At 42.1% G+C, this 18,575-nt stretch overlaps 1 protein-coding gene and 1 non-coding gene across 15 annotated transcripts; one reads left to right on the top strand and one right to left on the bottom strand.

The window, feature by feature from the left end:
• Positions 1 to 1,428: 1,428 nt before the first annotated feature.
• On the top strand, positions 1,429 to 1,501 carry Trnam-cau. Its single transcript has one exon. It is a non-coding gene; the product is annotated as a tRNA-Met (tRNA).
• A 1,407-nt stretch (positions 1,502 to 2,908) lies between these two features.
• Positions 2,909 to 18,096, bottom strand: LOC111073459 (SH3 domain-containing protein C23A1.17). 14 transcript variants are annotated; one of them, XM_022365772.2, is made up of 8 exons: positions 17,760 to 18,096; positions 12,924 to 12,960; positions 7,975 to 8,063; positions 7,258 to 7,487; positions 6,436 to 6,901; positions 5,383 to 6,377; positions 4,058 to 4,786; positions 2,909 to 4,001 (listed from the first exon to the last, which is right to left on the bottom strand). In XM_022365772.2, exons 1-8 carry the CDS (start codon positions 17,887 to 17,889, stop codon positions 3,291 to 3,293), a joined length of 3,387 nt encoding a protein of 1,128 aa, XP_022221464.2. In that variant the 5' UTR covers positions 17,890 to 18,096; the 3' UTR covers positions 2,909 to 3,290. The 14 variants fall into 14 exon arrangements, with proteins under 14 accessions (XP_022221464.2, XP_022221480.2, XP_022221498.2 ...); XM_022365788.2 differs by having other exon boundaries at positions 12,924 to 13,007; positions 17,760 to 17,844; XM_022365861.2 differs by having other exon boundaries at positions 2,910 to 4,001; positions 5,884 to 6,377.
• Between the last annotated feature and the right edge of the window lie 479 nt (positions 18,097 to 18,575).

The raw sequence follows: 18,575 nt of genomic DNA, 5'->3' as shown, positions 1-18,575 counted from the left end.
TTTGGCTCAAAAGACCAGGAACAGCAAAAAAAAAAAAACAGAGCATAAAAAGACAAAAAAAAAGAGTGTGCTGCAACAGCAGCTGCTCCTTTCATGTGTGTGTGTGTGTGTGTGCCACCAGGGGACATCATCAGTTGCTACTTGCAATATTTAGCAGCTCCCAGAGCACACATCTGCTCTCCTCGCTGGTATGTCCTGTCCACTCAGTTAATGCGGGCAAACAAAGGAGCAGCAGCCCGGAGAACTGCTGCTGCTGCAGCTGTTGCAGCAGAGTAATCAGCAGAAGCAGCACCAGATGGAGCGAGGAGCAGTTGCCTTAGCCACCAACTAATTAGTTACTATGCATTGATTTTTATGCTTCTGCTTAATTTCGCATGACAAATTGTTCATACGTCAAACAAAGGAACTCTTTCCCAGTTGTATGGTTACCACGGATGGGGTTTTAGCGACTGAATTTATGATAATAAAACGCCGTAGACAGTCATTCCATTCCACCCCGTACCTTCCCACAAACAAGCGTCATAAAAACCCGTCTATATATATAAAGATATATGCATACTTGTCTGGCATTGTCTGAAAAGTCTCGCTATGATTGAGAAATATGTGCAGACACGGCTCATTGAAGGCGCCATGCCACGGCGGCACACGTTCATAAAACAAATACCACAGCAATACAGAACGAAACAAAAGCCATTAAATAAGTATACGTTGCCGCGTATGGTTATGGTTGGGAACGGCGTATAAATCATTAGGCGAAAAGCCGGAGGCAAACTGTCTGAGATGAGTCTTTGAAATGCATCGTTTGATATAGATTTGATTAGAGAAAAGTTTTCCCGAATGTGGCCACAAATATTTGAGGAGTGTTCTTCGGAGGGAAAGCAATTTATATCTCTATTTGTACAATGGAAGAAGTATGTACATACATTTCCGTCTGAAATACTTTCATTATTATGAATTCAGATAAATCATTTATAGAGATAAAATAATGGGTCTAAAATTAAATAAACTGAATGCTTGTAATTGCAATAAAATATTCAAATTATCAACTAAATAGGAAGATTTGATTTGGTATTGATTCCTGCCGTTTTTTAATATTACACGGAAATCTCTATATAATTTATGCTTCAAATATAAGTACATATGTTCTTCCGGGGCGCTCAGAGGTGCATTCAAAGGGAACTTAATTAAAGTACCTTTCAGCTAAATTATAAAAAAAATAGAGGGAAAAATAGATGGAATAATCACTAATTAAAAATAAATGATTTAAGTAAATACACCACACCATATCAGGTGTAAGGTTATGTCCATCTCACCTACAAATAGATCGGGTCCCATTTAGACCAATCCTCATAAAGATGAATTCCCGAAAATACCTGAGACACCTTTGGTTCTATTCAAATACACATGTTAACCACGCACGTATCCATGGCCTCGGTGGCGCAGTTGGCAGCGCGTAAGTCTCATAATCTTAAGGTCGTGAGTTCGAGCCTCACCCGGGGCAGGTAATTTTTTTTTGGCATTTTTCTTTATATTTTCATGATTTGTAGCTTATATTATAATTTCTTTTGTCTGAAAAAGTATAATTTGTATTTTAAGCATTGCGTCTAAGAGTTTATGTGCGGCACTCGAGCTCTCGAAAGCTGATTGCCCTCATGCGCTGCCACTTAGTTTCATTGGCAAATAAACGGGCTCATAATGATTACAAATTGATTTCTCATGTCCCTGCCAGAGACAGAAACAGCAACGGAACAGATGAGTGTGCATCTGGCAGCCAGTCAATGGCCACGGGAACAAAGCCAAGGAGAAACAGAGCGAGCGAGCCCCAGGCGAAAAGTCCTCCGTAGATAAACACAATGCAATAAAAGGAAATTCGCGGCAATCTGGCAGAACTTGGCAGCCAATCAATTAAACGGGGAAGATGCCATAAATTCTGTTATTTCTAAAACGGAGTAAAGTGCCAACCAATTGATTGGCAGCTGGCCAGTGATGGAGTCCCCTATCCCAGTCCCAGTCCTTCAATAATGGAGTCCGAGTCCTTTAGTGCTCGCTTTGCTCTGTGATGGAGGACTGAGTCCAGTTCCCGTTTTCCTGCGATGGTGAGGAATAAAATAAACTGTAGATTGGCCCTTGGCTGCCTCTCAGTGTTGGGTTACATTTTCTCTGGCGCACTGCAGTGGCTCTTTTCCCCCTTGTTGACTTTTTATTTTCTCTATCATTTTGTAGAGGACCCTGCCATACCTTACCATACCGTACTTTCGCACCTGCACAGGCAGCAGCCAGAATTTGTACTGCCACTGGTACTGGGGGTAAAATTTAATTTGTTTCCTGCATATATCCTAGAGGCGTTTTGTGTGTCATGCATTTTTACACCTTAATTTGCGGCTAATTTGCATATTGTATATTTTCGCTTGTTGCGCAATTTCAGTTGCAGTTTCCAGTTACGTACCACGACCCATACCGTACCATTTTTCCCTCACTTGCTGTTGCTGTTTCTGCAGTGTTTCCTGCCACGGACTCGGTGTCCTTTTCACCTACTATTGCGGCTTTGCTCTTTCTCTTTTCCACACACTCTACAACTACCTCTCTCTCTCCCACTGTGTTTTTCTGTATCTGCTCCCATTTAAAGACCAGTTCTATTCGTTGAGTGGAACTTTAGAGGTGGCCAACAAGCGTGAAATGAAATTTGTTATAAAAAGTTGCCACAGAAAAAATTTAATTTAAAGCGAAACTACAGAAAGAATTCATGGGAGAATTTCAATGCCCCACATGGCCAATTGTGCGAGGGTGGTGTTACCTTTATCCGCCCCTTCCTCATATGTGTGGAAATTGTTTGGATAACATTCCTAAAACTTCAATAGATTAAAAATATATTAAAATATGTTCGCCGAGTGCTTTTTCTTTTTTCTATAATATATTTCTGATTTGGTATTCTCTCCCAATTGAGCAACAATTATTTAACTGGCTTTCCTTTATACATTTATAGAATTTACATGATGTTAATTAACTACAACTAAATCGATTCTAAGCAAAATATAAGTATGTACAACAAATTTCGATTTCTTTAATTTTTGTTTTTCAAATTTGTTTTACGAACTGCTGACATTTTGTACTGCACAGAACGGAAATTTGTCTAAAAGCAAAAGTTCTTTTGGATTTTTACTATATTCTAACCTATCTAAAAACATATAGAAACACGGATATGCGCTTGGCTATATGAAGATCTAGAAATTTACATTCCTGGACGGCAGCTGAAACCACTTCTACTCCTACTGCTTCTCCGTCTCCACCGTCTAGAGGCATCCGTTGCCCCAGCAGCCACACCAGGGTATCTTGCCACCCGTGTGTGAGCTTATCGAGATCTTACGGCGACTGGAGCGCATGCTGAAGCTCGTGGAGGACTCACGCGAGGAGGCGAAACTGTTGGAATTCCGATCGGATAATGAGGTGGCCGTCTCGTGGTTGCTATCCTGGTGGGAATGGTGGCTGTGGTGCGGATTGCTGCTTATCGCCATGCCGCTATGCGGATGATGGTGGCTGTGGTGATGATGGTGTCCTCCTCCTCCGCCTGCTGCTCCTCCTCCGCTGGCAGCACTATTCCTATGCACCGTATGGACAGTACCCTCCGAGTGACGACGCGAGCACTTCGTCCGACTGACAGTCGCTGTCGTCATTGGCGCCGGATCGCTGCCCTCCTTGCGATGGTGATGATGGTGACTGGTGCTGGGCGGCGCCGAGGCGGTGGCCGTCACCTCTGGATGCCCCGGCACTGCCATGGTATTGCTGTTGATGCGCCGGCGAGAGGAATGTGGCGAGGACGGTGTGCTGTGACTAATCTTGAAGGCCTTGATGCTGGGATGCGTGAGCACGGCAGTGGGCAGGTCCACACAACTGGCAGTGGCCGTGGGTGCTGTGGTCACAGGTGCCGCAGCATCCTCGGGCGCTTGTCCAGCGCCGCACAATATGGAGACGCGCCGTGCCTTCCTCCTCGCCAGCTCATCAGCCTGGAAAGGGTATTGGAATCTTAATTTGGCGGAAGGAATCAAAGGACTCCGCTTACCTCTGTCTGTGCCGCCTGCTCCGCTGCTGTTTCCGCCTCAGTTCCTGGGGGATCCACATCCAGGGAGCGCGTTAATTGCGAAGGAGACGATCGAAAGATGGCCCGCTTGGCCGCTGCCGTGGCCAGGGTCTTGTACAGGTGACTCTTGTTCGGGGACATGCTACTGGCTGATGTGGGTGGCGGAGGCGGTGGCTCTGTGGGCATTTGTAGCCTTCGTGCCGGCGGCAATGGAGGCGGCGGCTTGGCCGCTATGCTCGGCTTGGCACTGATGGGTGGACGCTGTCCATTCGGGGATTGTTGCGGTCCAGATGCCGCCTGATTGATCTGCTCGAATCCCAGATATGTGCATTTGTCGGGAAACGGTGCCATCGGATCGGGTATGTGCGGTGCAGGGCTGTCGGTGTGCTCCCTCTCCAGAGAGCGAGTGCGTCGCATCAGCTTGCCGTTCCCACTGTTTCCCGAATCACTGGACGTTGTTGTCGTGGTCACCGCTCCTCCCGCTTCGCTCTCCGTGTTGCCGGTGACAGTGGCAGGGGAAATGGTCGGATTTGTGCCGTCGTACTGCAGATACAGATTCATCTCGGAGCGATATGGCTTCTTCGCCTTGTCACTGTCCTGTCGATGGTTCAGATTGTCCCGTGACTTGCTTTTCTCCAGCTGAATGGCCAAGATGTCTCCCGAAATAGTCTCAATGTCGTTTAATATTGATTCCAGATTGACCGAATCCGTCTGTGGGGACACAGGAAACTCATTAGAAATCACATATAAAATAATTTGCAAATTTTCTAAAGCGATTTCAAGCGATGCGGGTTCAAGCTCTAAACGGTTTCAATGCTTTGGGTTAACATTTAATAAGAGATCTACAAAATTCATATACCTAAAAGCTATGAATACTTATGCTTTGGTCTTCAATTTCTAAACATTAATTGGATCCCAGAAACGTTCATCTGAATTGAGATGGGAATACAAAAAACAAAGATGGAACTATTCTTATATTTTTTATCATTTTTCTAACGTTTTTTACGACTTTTGTTTGCTAGTTAGATTAAAAAATTGATTTTGATTAGGAATTAGATAGTCTGGGATAGAAATAAAATATATTTTGAGAGGCAAACATGAGAAATATATTCAAATGTGCTACGAAAATAGTTTGGGGTCTAAAAATCGTACAAACTACAGACATCGAAAGCATAAAGATATTGAAGAATGCCAATGGATTCCGTTTAAATGCAGCTAAACTGATTCGATGACTAGATTTGATGAAAGGAGAGAGAGGACTATGACACGAGGATGATCGACTGCTCGCCAGAGGATCGATCCCTCACCTGACTAACGTTCTCCCGCTGTGCTGGGACCTTCGATGCCTTCGCTGGCAAACTCAGAGGGGAAGTTGTGGTCTTGGTGGTGTTCGTGGTGATGGTCATCACGGGCTTGGTCAGGGCCGTGGCCGAGATGCAGCTGCTCTGGCAGGGCTTTTGTGCGGTCGCATAGATTGGCTCCGCTGCGGAGCGGGGCATAGGCAGTGGCGTGCACCGGGCAGCCGCTGCATTTGCCAGGGCAGCCGTGTAAATGTCCAGCACGCTGGAGCCCTGATGTGACCGAGTTTTGTCTCTGTCTCTGGCACTGGCACTGGCAGCGGGGCCAAAGCCCAAGCCAACGGCAGCGGCCACATCGACCACTGCGCGGTGCAGGGCACAGTGCTGGGGATGCTGGGGCACCTCCTGCTGCTCGTGGTCGTGGTCCTGGTCGTGCCGCTGGCTTGGGTGCTGGCGCTGATGCTGGTGGGCATGGCAATGCGAGTGGGCGCGATGGCGACGCGGACTTACTTGTGGCGAGACTCGTCTCTGGTACGGCGAGGCCAGAGCATTGTTCACGAATATATCCGGAGGATCACGTAGCGGCGGTGGCGGCGATCCTGGCGGCAGGGCATCTGGCATCTGACCCTGCCCCTGGCCCTGGTTGGCGAGCTTCGTGTTGAGCCTGAGACGCGGCTTGAGCGGCGCAAAGAAATGCTTCGGACTGTTGAGCGCTTGTTGCGTTGCATTCGTGGTAATGGCCACCGTCTCGATGTCCCCCGGGCTATCTGGCAGATGTGGGGCAGCATTCAGAGCGATCTTCGGCAACGTCTGCTGTGTGGATGTTGGCACAAAAGTCGTCATCGTAGCCGGTGGCGGTGGCGAGCGGGAGGGCGATGTGTGATTGGAATATTTGCGGTGCGTGAAAGGCGACTGGAGATTGTAGTCCCAGCCATTGGTGTGGCGCATGGTCTTGCCAGTGGTGGTGCTCGAACTGCTCCCCAGCTCGGGCGTGGGTGTCAGGGCTACGAAGAGTTAGAAATCGGATTAAAGATTCTCCAGAGGCTGGAGGGATTCGCTCACCTGAATTGGGATTCCCCATGTGCTGCGACAGTATGTTCTCAAAGTACGACAATGGCGGCACAGACGCGTGCAGGTCGTTCATCTGATTGGCCACCAGCTCAATGGGCGTCAGCGGTGTCAACGGTGTCAGCGGTCCCATCAAACTGGGCAGCGTGCTCTGCGATCCATTCAAATCCGGTGTGCAGAGCATTAGATGTTCTTGCTGCTGGAACTGTTGAAGCATCTCCGGATTGCTCAGCGTCTCCTCAGACACCACCGACAGATGATCAAAGTGCATGGGCTGCTGCTGCTGCTGCTGATCTGCCTTGAGCGAGGAATCCTCATTCTTGGATGACGATGATGATGATGCGGGCACCTCTGGCGGCAGTGGCGGCTTAAGTGGGGCACAGGAACCACCCTCCTGGCAGCATTCATCGCTGCAATGACCATCGTCTGCCCCGCGACACGTATCACATGAGTCCGAGTCCTGTTTTGGTGGGAAAATTAAATTGAATGGGAGTCACAAATAAAGAAATACAAGCTTTGGATCGTAATACACTTGGGAAGTCATTGAAAACGTATTTTAAATCACGAATTTGATGGTCGGCTTATGGCACGTGTTTCAGCTGAACAGCTGATGCCGATAGGCGTCAATTTCTTATCGCTATCGAAGTCAGAAGAGTAGTAATAATTAAAATTCAAAAGAATATTTAACCAAATATATATCTTTTTAACTATTGATCTATTCCCTGCGGTTCTTTACACTTAAACCTCTTTAAGGGCACACGGACAAGAAACCAATTCGCATCTGGCAACACGCACTTTATATATGTATCAACTTACATCACTGTTTACATCACAACCGCCGCTGCTTCGTCCACCGCCGCCACCACTACACCTGTAGGCATGGCAAGTGCCGCCGCTGCCTCCACTGCCACGACAGCCGCCAAACTCATGCTCATTGAGCTTCGCCTTGAAGCGTTTGTTCAGCCTATCGCACTCGTCCCGCAGTGTCCAGATCTCGCGACGCAATTGCTCATTCTCACGCCGCAGGCGCTTGATGTCCGATTGCCCTGGAAAATCAGGAGAACCATTAGAATCAACAGCCACTGGAAGGCACTGGCCAAAGCGGGCGGGGCGGGGGCAACCAAAGCACGTGGCAGCCATGCAGAGCTGTCAGACCTTCTTGACACCTTAAATCGCATTGTTTACAATCGCTTATCCTTCTGTTTTGGCAATGAAAATCATTATTATTCTTTTTTTATGAATAGACACGCAGAACATACGCATATATCTATCTACTATATCTAAATAGATGCACAGATATACATATGTATGTATGTATGTGGGTAGAGAGAATTATATTTATATAGATATATTTTGGTTGGGATTATTTTGGTTTTCGATCGTTTGCCACCGTCTAATGTCTTTTTAATTGGTTGTTTTCAGCATTTACCCTATTTATTAAACGATTATTTGATTTCCTGTTGTTTGGGACTTGAACACATAAAAATACACTTTTATGGCTGACTTTGATCGCCTGAGAGCCCATCCATTTACCTCGTTCAACTTCGGCATTTATGTTGATGGTGCGCAACCTGAGCTCCTCATTCTCGTATATCATGCCCCGCGATGACTTTCTGTCCAATCTGTAAAGTTCGAACATGCATTAGATAATTTGCTTAAACATTAAACAGAGATCTATAGATCTATCTACAATTAAAACTACGAGTAGGACCTGCGATTTGTAAGCGGTTGCCAGGGCGAACGGCGGCCAACCAACATGCCTAACTTTTCCAATGATCCGTTTATCAAAACTCTTCCCAAATCTCGAAATATATTAGTCTGTCTTCAACGACTGCTGTAATTCAACTGAACCGGATTTTAGGTCCAGCATTGGAACCAATTGTTAGTCGTTCTCTTCGGCTATATGGCGCACGGCATTTCAACACTCGCCGCATATAAATAAATAATAATAAAAAAGTGAGAAAAAAGCACCGACGTTGTACGAAAAATAAATATAAATATACATATCACCGACTTTTGGTGCTACCAAAAAAACGGCTCTCAGTAAAGGAAAATAACCAAAGAAAAGCAATAAATTACAGCAACGAAACGGAGCATAAATAAATTGATTTATCCAATGGTTACGATCCAACGGCTGCTGGCATAACGGAAATTTTACCCTGAATTTCTTATGCAAATAAATAGAGTGATCTGAGAAGAGTATACCAAAGTTTCCTATCACTTGGCACTGCGCATTTAAATCTGCAAATCAAATTAAGCAGATTAACAGATCTATTGAAATCCCAAATGAGCCATAAAAATGGAGGATTTTTTGCAGCCTTTCCATAACTTACGTTTTTTATTCCGAAGCGATGTGACACTGCCTGCCCGTCTGCACTGGGAATTTTTGACAAACTGCCGATCGCTTGAGAGATCGCAGCTCTCAGAGCCACAGAATACGCCATTCCAAAACAAATATTCAAAAAAAGCATAGATACATATATTTATACCCTCTGTATGTTTTCTGGGGAGACATCCCCCCCTACAATTTGTGGAATGCGTAGAGCCGAAAATATTTTCCCATATTTAATAAATGACAAGAGTGCTTTTTGTGTTTGAATATTTGGCAGTCATGCCTAACTCAGCCAAGTGTCATTTATTTTGGCTACTGATTGGAAAAAAGTTTGGAATATTTTTCAGCTTATCGCAGAGAGATTTTTTTTGGGAGATTTATGTTTGCTCTTTAGATTTATGTTCTTAAGTTCTCTTAAAATCTTCAACGAATAATCTGTAGTATTCTTTTAGGTGCGGTCGAAATAAATCGACAATGATTTATTGATTTATTAGAACAAAGTATATATATGTACATACATATGTATGAAGAAATATTGATTTATATGTAAATGAATTTACAGGTAAAGAAACAAATGGATAATAGTAATAATAGTTTACTGTTTCACAAATTTAAGGGACAATATTCGGAAAATTCAGCACTTGGAAATGGTCCAATAAATAAATAAAAATTGGATCCATAGAAAATATTTTTCCTTCATTTGATGAAATTTCATTTTATTTTCTTGCAGTTACTCAAAGTTTTTATAAGTTCATGTTCCAGTTCCTCTGAAACGTTCCATCCCTGATTTCTGAATTCTATTTTTCGATTTTTCCAATATATACATACATATGTAGGTACTTGTGTACACAAAGAAGAGGCAGGGCAGCGGAGCGCTGGGCGTCAGCACGTTTCTTCCCCAAGAAAGCAGACCAAACAATCGGATCGATAAACTGATGATCGATAGCAAAGCAATCTTTGGCAGTTTTATTGATGTCTACACGCACACTCACTCGGAAAAACATATAGCTATAGATCGTGGGGATAGATACGCTTGGAATAAACATTCTAAAAACCGATTCTGTGTACCACTTTGTAGTGTAAAATCAACTTGGACAATGTACCCGTACCCCCGATTCGAACACGATTCGATGATAAACAAATTGGAATTATTTTTAGTTCCGTTGGCCAGGCGGCGAATATTGTTTGTTTAACGACCACTGAAGTGTATGGATATTTGAAGAGAAATTTTAATGACTTTCAATATTTATCAAGAGCCAGATGTCTGATTCCAAAAATAAAGTGCAAATGGCATTGGCCCAAAGGGAGAGGAAAGGGCCATGGCCAGGGTATAACCGAAAGGAAAAACTAGGGAAAGTAAGAAATTCGCTTACTTGGCGGACTTTTCCGAACGTTTGTTGGTCTTCCGACTTCTTTCATAGTGAGTTTTTGCTTGTTTAGCACCTTTCATTTATCAGTTTATATGGCAATGGTTACACTTTCACTGTGGGTTTTCCCCAAAATGTTTATGCAATCATCTGTGGTGAACTGTGACGAATTTCACTGCCACAACATACTCGTATTCACTGTCTTTACTTGAATTTCAATAATTAATTATTCTTTTTGCTTTGTAGAATCTCGTGAACAGCGTGACAAAGTGTGAAATGTGTTGAACAAAAGTCGATTTCAACCGCAGCAAAACCGCACGAGTCGACTCTGTACCGAAAACTGACAGTTGGGCGAGATCAGTTTTGGCCAAAAAAGAACGCGACTAGAACAACAAAACGCCGACGACTACGACTGGCATTGAACCATTGGCTTTGTGTGCCACTGCCGCGCCGCCAAGAGCAACAAGCTTTGTCTACCTCGCTTCAATTTTTATTCAAATTAAAAGAAAAATGAAAAACGAACATAAAAACCATAAAACAAAAACAAAAACCAAAAGAATAGAAAATGTTTCATAAAGCAAATGCGAACGAGTAAATCGAAAGAACAACAAATCATCGTTCTCAATGAAATGTACGCATGCTGTGCCAAGCATTCGTTTATAAGATTAACAAAAAGAATCGGACGAGAAAAGAGAGAGAGAGAGCGAGAGAGAGAGAGCAGAAGCACCTGCATCAAAGGACAACGAACTTTGTATGCCCTTGGTTAAGGATGGAGAAACGAATGAGGTAGGAAAGGAATCATTGCAATGGAAATGGGCTTCTTAATCTCCGGTTCCTGATTCAGAGGAAGAAATCATTGCAATGGATTAGGGTTTCTAAGAGGAAGAATAGGATATTTCTGGGTCTGTTAGAGTCTTAAAGAACCATCCAATCCATTAGGTTCAGCATTAGGTCTCGCAATCCTTGTACACCCCTAAATTTCTTGCCTATCTTGTATGTATAAGCTGTGTAGAAAATTCCACAAAAAGGGCATTCAAGAAAAACTATGATCAAACATCAGCACCGAATACTGTCTGACGTAGTTGTCTCGCTCAACGTCAGCTGGAACAAAAAAAGCCAATTTCCCGATTCGAAGGTAAAACCCCGAGAATTCTTCTATTAATTATGAAAATTTCAATTATGTGACAAAAATTATTAAAATTGCTCAAATATTTATTGTTTTTCTTCTTGTCAGCGATATTTAAGCTTTAACAAAAAGTGGCAGTGCTTATACAATCAATTACCCAGCTAATTAGACCCGTGTGGTTTTTTCAGCAAAGTTTTTTACTCGATACTCGAGTAAATTGACTTTATTTACTCGAATATTTATTTCCGTTTGCATTATTCAAATTAAAGGGTTTTTGCAGGTCCTACATATAATGATTATATGTAGTATTGATAGCATAGGAAATAAATGGAAATTAATCAAGCCTTTAATCGCATTCCATGTTGGTTCCTGGTTGGGGCTCTGGTTCTGGTTTTTGTGGGTTGACAGCTGCTGTAACAACTGAGTGCAGGGGAAATTAATTTATATCTTTGGTCAGCAGCAGATGATGGAGTAAATTAACAATAACCACATTTCCAATTAAATTAACAGCTCTTTTATTGAGATCCAAATTAAATAAATTGGATCCCTCTTTGACACTGACCCCCTCTCTCTCTGTCTATCTCTCAGTTTTTGTCTCCTTGTTAAATGTGTCGCGACATTGGCGGCCTAAATAAAAACTATAGCTGCCACCCACACCATCGTGGATCCCATCAAATCTTGGATATACTCGTATATGTGTATTTGTCATCACACAATATTTTTAAAAATAATTTCCGCCCCATTGGATAGTTCTCCACAGCGTCTGGCTCTTGCTGTACGAATATTCATTATGTAAAGTTCACTGGGAGGCCATCACGTCTAATAAATAATAATTTTTCGCTTATGAAAAATGCGCATGAATCGGCGTTATTTATCAACCAATTAGAGAAATTAGCTAGGGATAACGTAGAGCTGGCGGGGGCATAAATATAATTTAAAGGAGCCCGACACCTTTTGCCATCCCGTGCCAATTTGTATCAAAGCTAATCGCCGCCTGTCATTCCACGCCGCTGTATCTATTGTTTATTTTGACATAAATGTGACGGCGACAGTTTAATCTTAGGCGATAATATTTTCATCTTTTCTCCGCTTTGAGATAGTTGTTTTCTTAAGAAATTGTTTCGGGGTAATTGTTGGAATTTGGCAGAAATTACAATACCCACAAAACCCACTTAATCGGTTTTCGGGAGGGGTAGAAAATTCTTAGGCCATCCATAAGTCTTAATAGATGGACTCTACTCATCTGTCTAAAGTGATGGTTTATAGCTAGCAGAATAACTTACATGTAAAACTTATTTAGGGAAAAGTCTTCTCATGGTATGAGAGATTTAATCAAATAAAGAGCCATCTAGTATTGAAGATAGTTTCTAGATCTCTTAGGCAGCGCCATCTATTGTTGATCCTACTATGCACATAATTTTCCAGACATATATTGATTGAAAAGCACTAAGTGATCTTAAAAGCTCCCCATATATATTTATAAGAGATCTGCGCATGATCCTTACGCCAATTTTTCACGAAAAGCTTGTGATCTCTTATACAGATCTCTCACTCTCTCGTTCTCTGTCGTCACTATTTTGATGGGAAGATCTTAACTTAATTCTAAAGCTAATTAGCTTATGGCTAAGTAAATGAGTTGTTTTCTGGTTTGGTTTACCTGGTGTTTAGCTTAAAGTGTGCATGACGTCTTCGTTCTCGGAGCATGGTCGTGCATTAGTTTTCCCACATGTGAAAGAAAAACCAACAAACAAACAAAACAAAAGACACATAAAGTAAAAAACAAAACAAAAAAAAGACACCACAACCGTACACAAAACAAAACACACGGGAAAAATAAGGCAAAAATATGGAATGAAATGGATAACGGGGTAAATAACAAAAACAAAATCATAATAATGAAAATGGAAAATTATTTTTTGTTGCTTATTTCGTTTTGGATTTTCAGTGTGTGTTTTTCCTACAATTTTGTTTTGGATTTTTCTATTTCATTTTGTTACTTTTCTTTTCGGGATTTTTGTTTACAAATAGTTGAGAGCGTGTTTATTTGGAGAAGAGCAGAGTGTGTAAGCGCATTCAAAATCCCACCCCCTAGACCCCAAATAGACCCCAAAAAAGCGAGGGCCAATGGCAGTTTACATCTGGATAAATTGCGTCCAAATGCATGCAACGTCTTGGTTTTGATTTGTGGCACCTTCAAGTATCTAAAGAGGAGTATGTGTGAGATTCAGGCAGGCTGATATTGATGTGTGTGGCTTAATATCTAGATGTTCAATGACATTCCATTCTTTATGGGCGACCGACACTGTCTGGTTTGTTGGTTACACAATGCCCCAAAGGGGCCCGAATGTATGCTACACACGCACCAATCACCAGCACCCAACCACCTCCTGCCATCCAACAAGAGCCCAGACATACACATGTAACACACATATACATATATTTTTATTCAAAAGGGGTAAAGTAAAGGCTTTATCTTCTGGCAAAGGCAATTGATTTATCGATTAAGTTGTCAAGTATACATTGTCATCCTTCATTAATATTTACATGTGTTACAGAATCAGCCTCGCTTCTTGAGAGGCAACGGCCACCCCAACCCCCCCTTTTGGAGACTTTTCTTCTTTTCTCTTGTGTAGCATTGAAAGCTTGCCAGCAAAAGGAATTTCTTACACGATTATATAACTGGCACACACACACACCCAAGACCGACACAAAACATAATGTATACTTGGCTAATTTATGCCGTTTATCAAGGTGGAATATATTAAAATGATATGCTGAGATGAAATCCAGATACGCCAGCAAACCCCTCAACTAATCTTAAACAGAAGTTATGCGAAATATGCCTGTCGAGATCTTAAACAGCAGATCTACTCGTAATAATCAGCAAATATTTCATCAATTTATTGATTCTACGAAAACATTTAAGCCGTAAAAACAATCTGAATATGGAATATCCGAATATCTTTTATTTATAAACACTTACTCAGTATCGTAATAGTAAGAACTCATAAATAATTCTTGTAATTTGTACGAAACGCAGTATCCAAGCGAAAATGATGTCTGGTCTGCGGACAATTAAACAGCCGCACGATAAAAATATCTATCCAATTTATGGATCACTTAAGCACATTCTGCCATTAACGAGATCGTCAGGTACGATTATAATGGGTAAATATCTGGAGCAGATGGATGCTACGACCCCGACACCCACACACGCGAGCGCGACAAAGACAAGGCTCTCTCCTGCTGATCAAGATACAATATGCGATCTCTTACACTCTCTCTGTTCGGGGGCGGAACGGATACGGGATACGTTGTGGCCTGTGAGGCACGCGACTGGGAACTGCAACCACTTGGCTCCGGCATTGGGGCTCGGTTCTGTGTGTTTTCGTGTTAAATATTTTGCGTACAACCATTTTATTTGTTGTTTCTTTTATGCGTGTGCCGCTCGCTCTGTCTACTCTTGTGTGTTTGTGTGTGTGTATGTGTGTGGGGCATGCCTCACAGACTTAGGGGGCAGGGTGCATTCGAGCGGACCCGGCGGTGTGCGGCATACGGCATGCCAATAAACTGTCGGAATGTGCGTGTGAGCTGCTAAACCGTCTGCAGACAGTGGCTAAAGTAAATATACGGCTGTCGAATGGAAATGTTTCTAGAATATTTCCCCACAAAAGAAATAATAGATTGATTAAGTTTATAGGAAATCTTTGGGAACTTTTTCGGGGTTGTTTGGATAGTTAAAATACGAGTATCACTCTTTGGATTTATGCCTTAAACCCTGGGAAATGTAATTACTCATTTCGTATACGTAATATGGATTTCCAAGCCAACAATAATGTTCAACAGCCATAGGGGTCACAACAAATAAATTAATCTGCAGTGAAAATAAGTATCATAGGCCTTCCACAGTTTAATCATCAAAGAAAATTCAATCTAATAAAAGAAACCAAATCCATAAAAACCCCCCATAACATCCCTAATTCTACGACTAATCTGCTTGTCCGCATATTAAACCTCAACACTGTGCTTGCTGTTCTACTCCATCTTCCTCCGCGGCTAGACGATTCAAAAAAACATAGAAAGCGAAAAAGAAATAGAAAGAGAAGGAGAGGGACTGCTAACCATAGAGAGAGATGGAATGAAAGTTGCGTGAGGCTGAGGCAACAAGCAAAAACCGAATGCACAGGCAAACTCTTGAACAAACAAGCAAAATGAGCAAGTTTCTGTCTATTTTTTGCTGCCGCCTGTTGCAGTTTATGGTTCTATTATGGGGCAGTGTGCCTCCTGCTCGGGTCTCGGGTCTCGCTGCTGCCTCTGCCTCTCTTTTTTTATGCCACACAAACGAGAGGAATTTTCGTGTCTATGCGTATGAACGATTTCATAAATACACATAATGCGGGGCACAGCCTTTGATGGAAACTGGCTGCAGTTAAATTTTTTAATGGCCAGCATATGAGGAATAATAACCAGGCCGAACATGGCTCCAAAAGGGTGACAGAGATTCCCTTTTTCATTGGGGGGTATAATGTGTTTTTAATTTTATGGATCTTATACGAAGCTCCAATGCATTAAATGGAATCAAATAAATAAACAGATTTAATGACCTGTTGGATTCTTCAATTGAAAACCGAAGAGGCAGAAGCAGAAGGAACTTCCCACTCATATGTTTCCAGCAATTTTAATAAACATACAAATTCCAGCACTGATTTCCCGAGTGAATTTCCACACTCACAAACACGGACATTTATTTATTTCTATTAATTGTGTCAGAATCAAAACTAAATTAGTTTTCCCCGTCGCTTTTCTGGGTCATCTGCAGTCATTCCAAAAGGTGAGAGATCCGCGTCTATTTATATACCCTGGCTGCCACAATTTGTAATGTTATTTGGACGTCTGTGCCACATCGTGAGGAATGAAATGAAGATGGAAATGGAAACGAAACGTACGAGATTCTGTAAACAATAAATTACAAATCAAATTGCCATATGCCTCGGATTTACAACGAAGCCAAAACACTTTGCCATTTTGTTGATACTGTGAATTATTTCCAAAATAAAATCGATCTCCGTTTCGCGGCTGTGCTAATTGAAGGCCTCCCGAAATGGGTCGGAAAATTCAGATCAATGGGAATCAGCTAGCTCCTGGCCGCTGAGCGGGCGATGATCGATGAACGATCAAGGTAACGGAAGCGAGACCAATTTAATTGCTTTCCCAATGTAAAATTAGCATGGCAAATCGTTAAATTCAATATAAGGAAATATTTTCCCAACAAGTTCAATGAGCCGCCGCCGCATAAAAACCCCAATATGAAAATGATGCTCAAATGTGTGTTCCATTCACAGCTGATTGCTCGGACTAAATGATGAATATTTTTTTGATAATTGATATTGAATTATGAGCATCACAAAGATAAACACACACAGGCAGGGGTTCGGTGTCGGTCCAAAATCTGGAATAATGTGTTTCCCAATTAAAATTCAATTCCATTTGATTTTTTCCCATTGCTGCTGGCTGCCAAAGACAAATTTTTTGGCTGGAAATTCATTTGCTGAGCAGCAAAAATCAATCGAAAATCGGGGAAAATCGTTTTCAAGTACATTTCATGGCATAATTGAAATAAATATTCCAATAATACTGAATTGTTTTTGGCCTGCATTGGAAATAATATTATGTATGTCTTCTGTGGCATGAAAAACAGGTGTGGCAATTGCGTAGAGTCCATTTGCTGCTTGTTGCTGCCATGAATTCTTTCTAATGAGTTTCTGTGTATTTTTTCTTTACTTTATATGTGAATATTAGCAAAATTTTCAATAATTTAGGTTAATTGAGTTCGTAGAATTCCAATACGATGAATGAATATGAAGTGGAGAACACTATAACAATGTTATCTCCATTCTGTGGTATTACCTTCTTGCTTTGGGCAGACAAAAAGTAACAGAAATATGGGTAAACGTGAGGGTTTTCTAACCCATTGATAAATCAATGACTCTATTTGTTGGATATATTTTGTACATAGTTCACAAAGCTCTAAAGCAGCCCTTATTTCATTTCTATTAATAGAAATTGTATTATTTTCCTTGCCTTTGCAGACCTAGTTACCTACCCCCTTGCTGATTTGAAACCACTATCAAATTTGCATTTCCTGTGGTAATAGATTGCAGTTAGCTTTCCCTGTGGATATAGTTAGCAGTTGGCTTTCTCCGTGTGGATATAAACAGGAGATAGCTTTCCCTGTGGATATACATATGTAGATGTCAGATAGATTGTATGCGCTTACGGACCTCAAACCCGCGCTTCCCCCAGCTCCTGCTCTAAGCCAAATAAACACGCTCGGGTGGCTCTCACACGCCAACGAATTAAAGCTTGGCCACACTGAGAGCCTTCAGTGTGTGGTTGTAATTGTTTGTGTGTGTTTGTTGTATAGGTATCCATGTATCTATCCATGTGTCTATCTGTGTTAGAGTGTACATACTTTGGTATAGGTGCAACCTACTTGCTTTGGTGGGCGATGAGCTCGACGGCGTTGATTTCCGCTGATTGCTGTCGCTGTTTTCGCCGTTGCTGCCGCTGGCGCGTCCGCTAATTAAATTGTCATCCAAAGAAATGCCGTCGAGCCAATGCATGACATTATTTCCCTTTGTTGTCGACACGCACACTACAAACACAAACACAGACACAAACACTGCCGCTGGCACACACACAGATACTCATGTATAGAGAGGAATAAATCACATTTGGGCGGACGGCGACGGCCCAGCAATTGATAATTTCATCTCAAATCGTTGACACTTCATTTTGCATACCGTTTTACCTTTCGTTTCGTTTTGCTTTTCTTTCTTTATTTTTTCACATTTTTTTTTTTGTTACACCTTCAGGGCATTGGCAATTGACATTTGTTTTTTTTTAATTCCACACTGGCAATAATTCGATTCCCAGCAACAAGTATTGAATGGACGTTTAGCTCTCTTCCGCTTGTTCTTCCCTTACGCCTTTTGCTTTGGCTTTCACTTCACGATTTGCTTTCAACAACACGCATACGCCCTGTGTGACATAATTAGCACATTGCACTTTAACACTTGTCAACAGCCACAGACTGGGCTTGCCTTGCCGCCCTCTAGTCTGCTCTGCACAGAGCACAGACCGAAGACTACAGATCACAATTATGAAAGATTTCTTAGAGAATTGTTAACACTTTTACGGGCTGTGAGAAATGTTTTGAAATATGAGTTGCTTCACAAAAATACAAACAAAAAATAGAAGAAGAATCGCTTGACTCGAAACTGTCGATAGCTTCGCGATAATGCCCATC

Source organism: Drosophila obscura, unplaced genomic scaffold (genome assembly GCF_018151105.1).
Source record: "Drosophila obscura isolate BZ-5 IFL unplaced genomic scaffold, ASM1815110v1 contig_4, whole genome shotgun sequence".
Taxonomy (NCBI): Eukaryota; Metazoa; Arthropoda; class Insecta; order Diptera; family Drosophilidae; genus Drosophila; species Drosophila obscura.
The sequence above is the reverse complement of the archived record's forward strand: the minus strand, read 5'-3'. Positions and strand labels throughout refer to the sequence as shown.

Coding starts and splice junctions, on each gene's coding strand:
- LOC111073459 (XM_022365772.2), bottom strand. CDS start 17,889: ATGCATTGGCTCGACGGCATTTCTTTGGATGACAATTTAATTAGCGGA. Junction 12,961..17,759: donor CTCATCGCCCACCAAAGCAA/GTAGGTTGCACC, acceptor CCATGCTCCGAG/AACGAAGACGTCATGCACAC. Junction 6,378..6,435: donor CATGGGGAATCCCAATTCAG/GTGAGCGAATCC, acceptor AACTCTTCGTAG/CCCTGACACCCACGCCCGAG.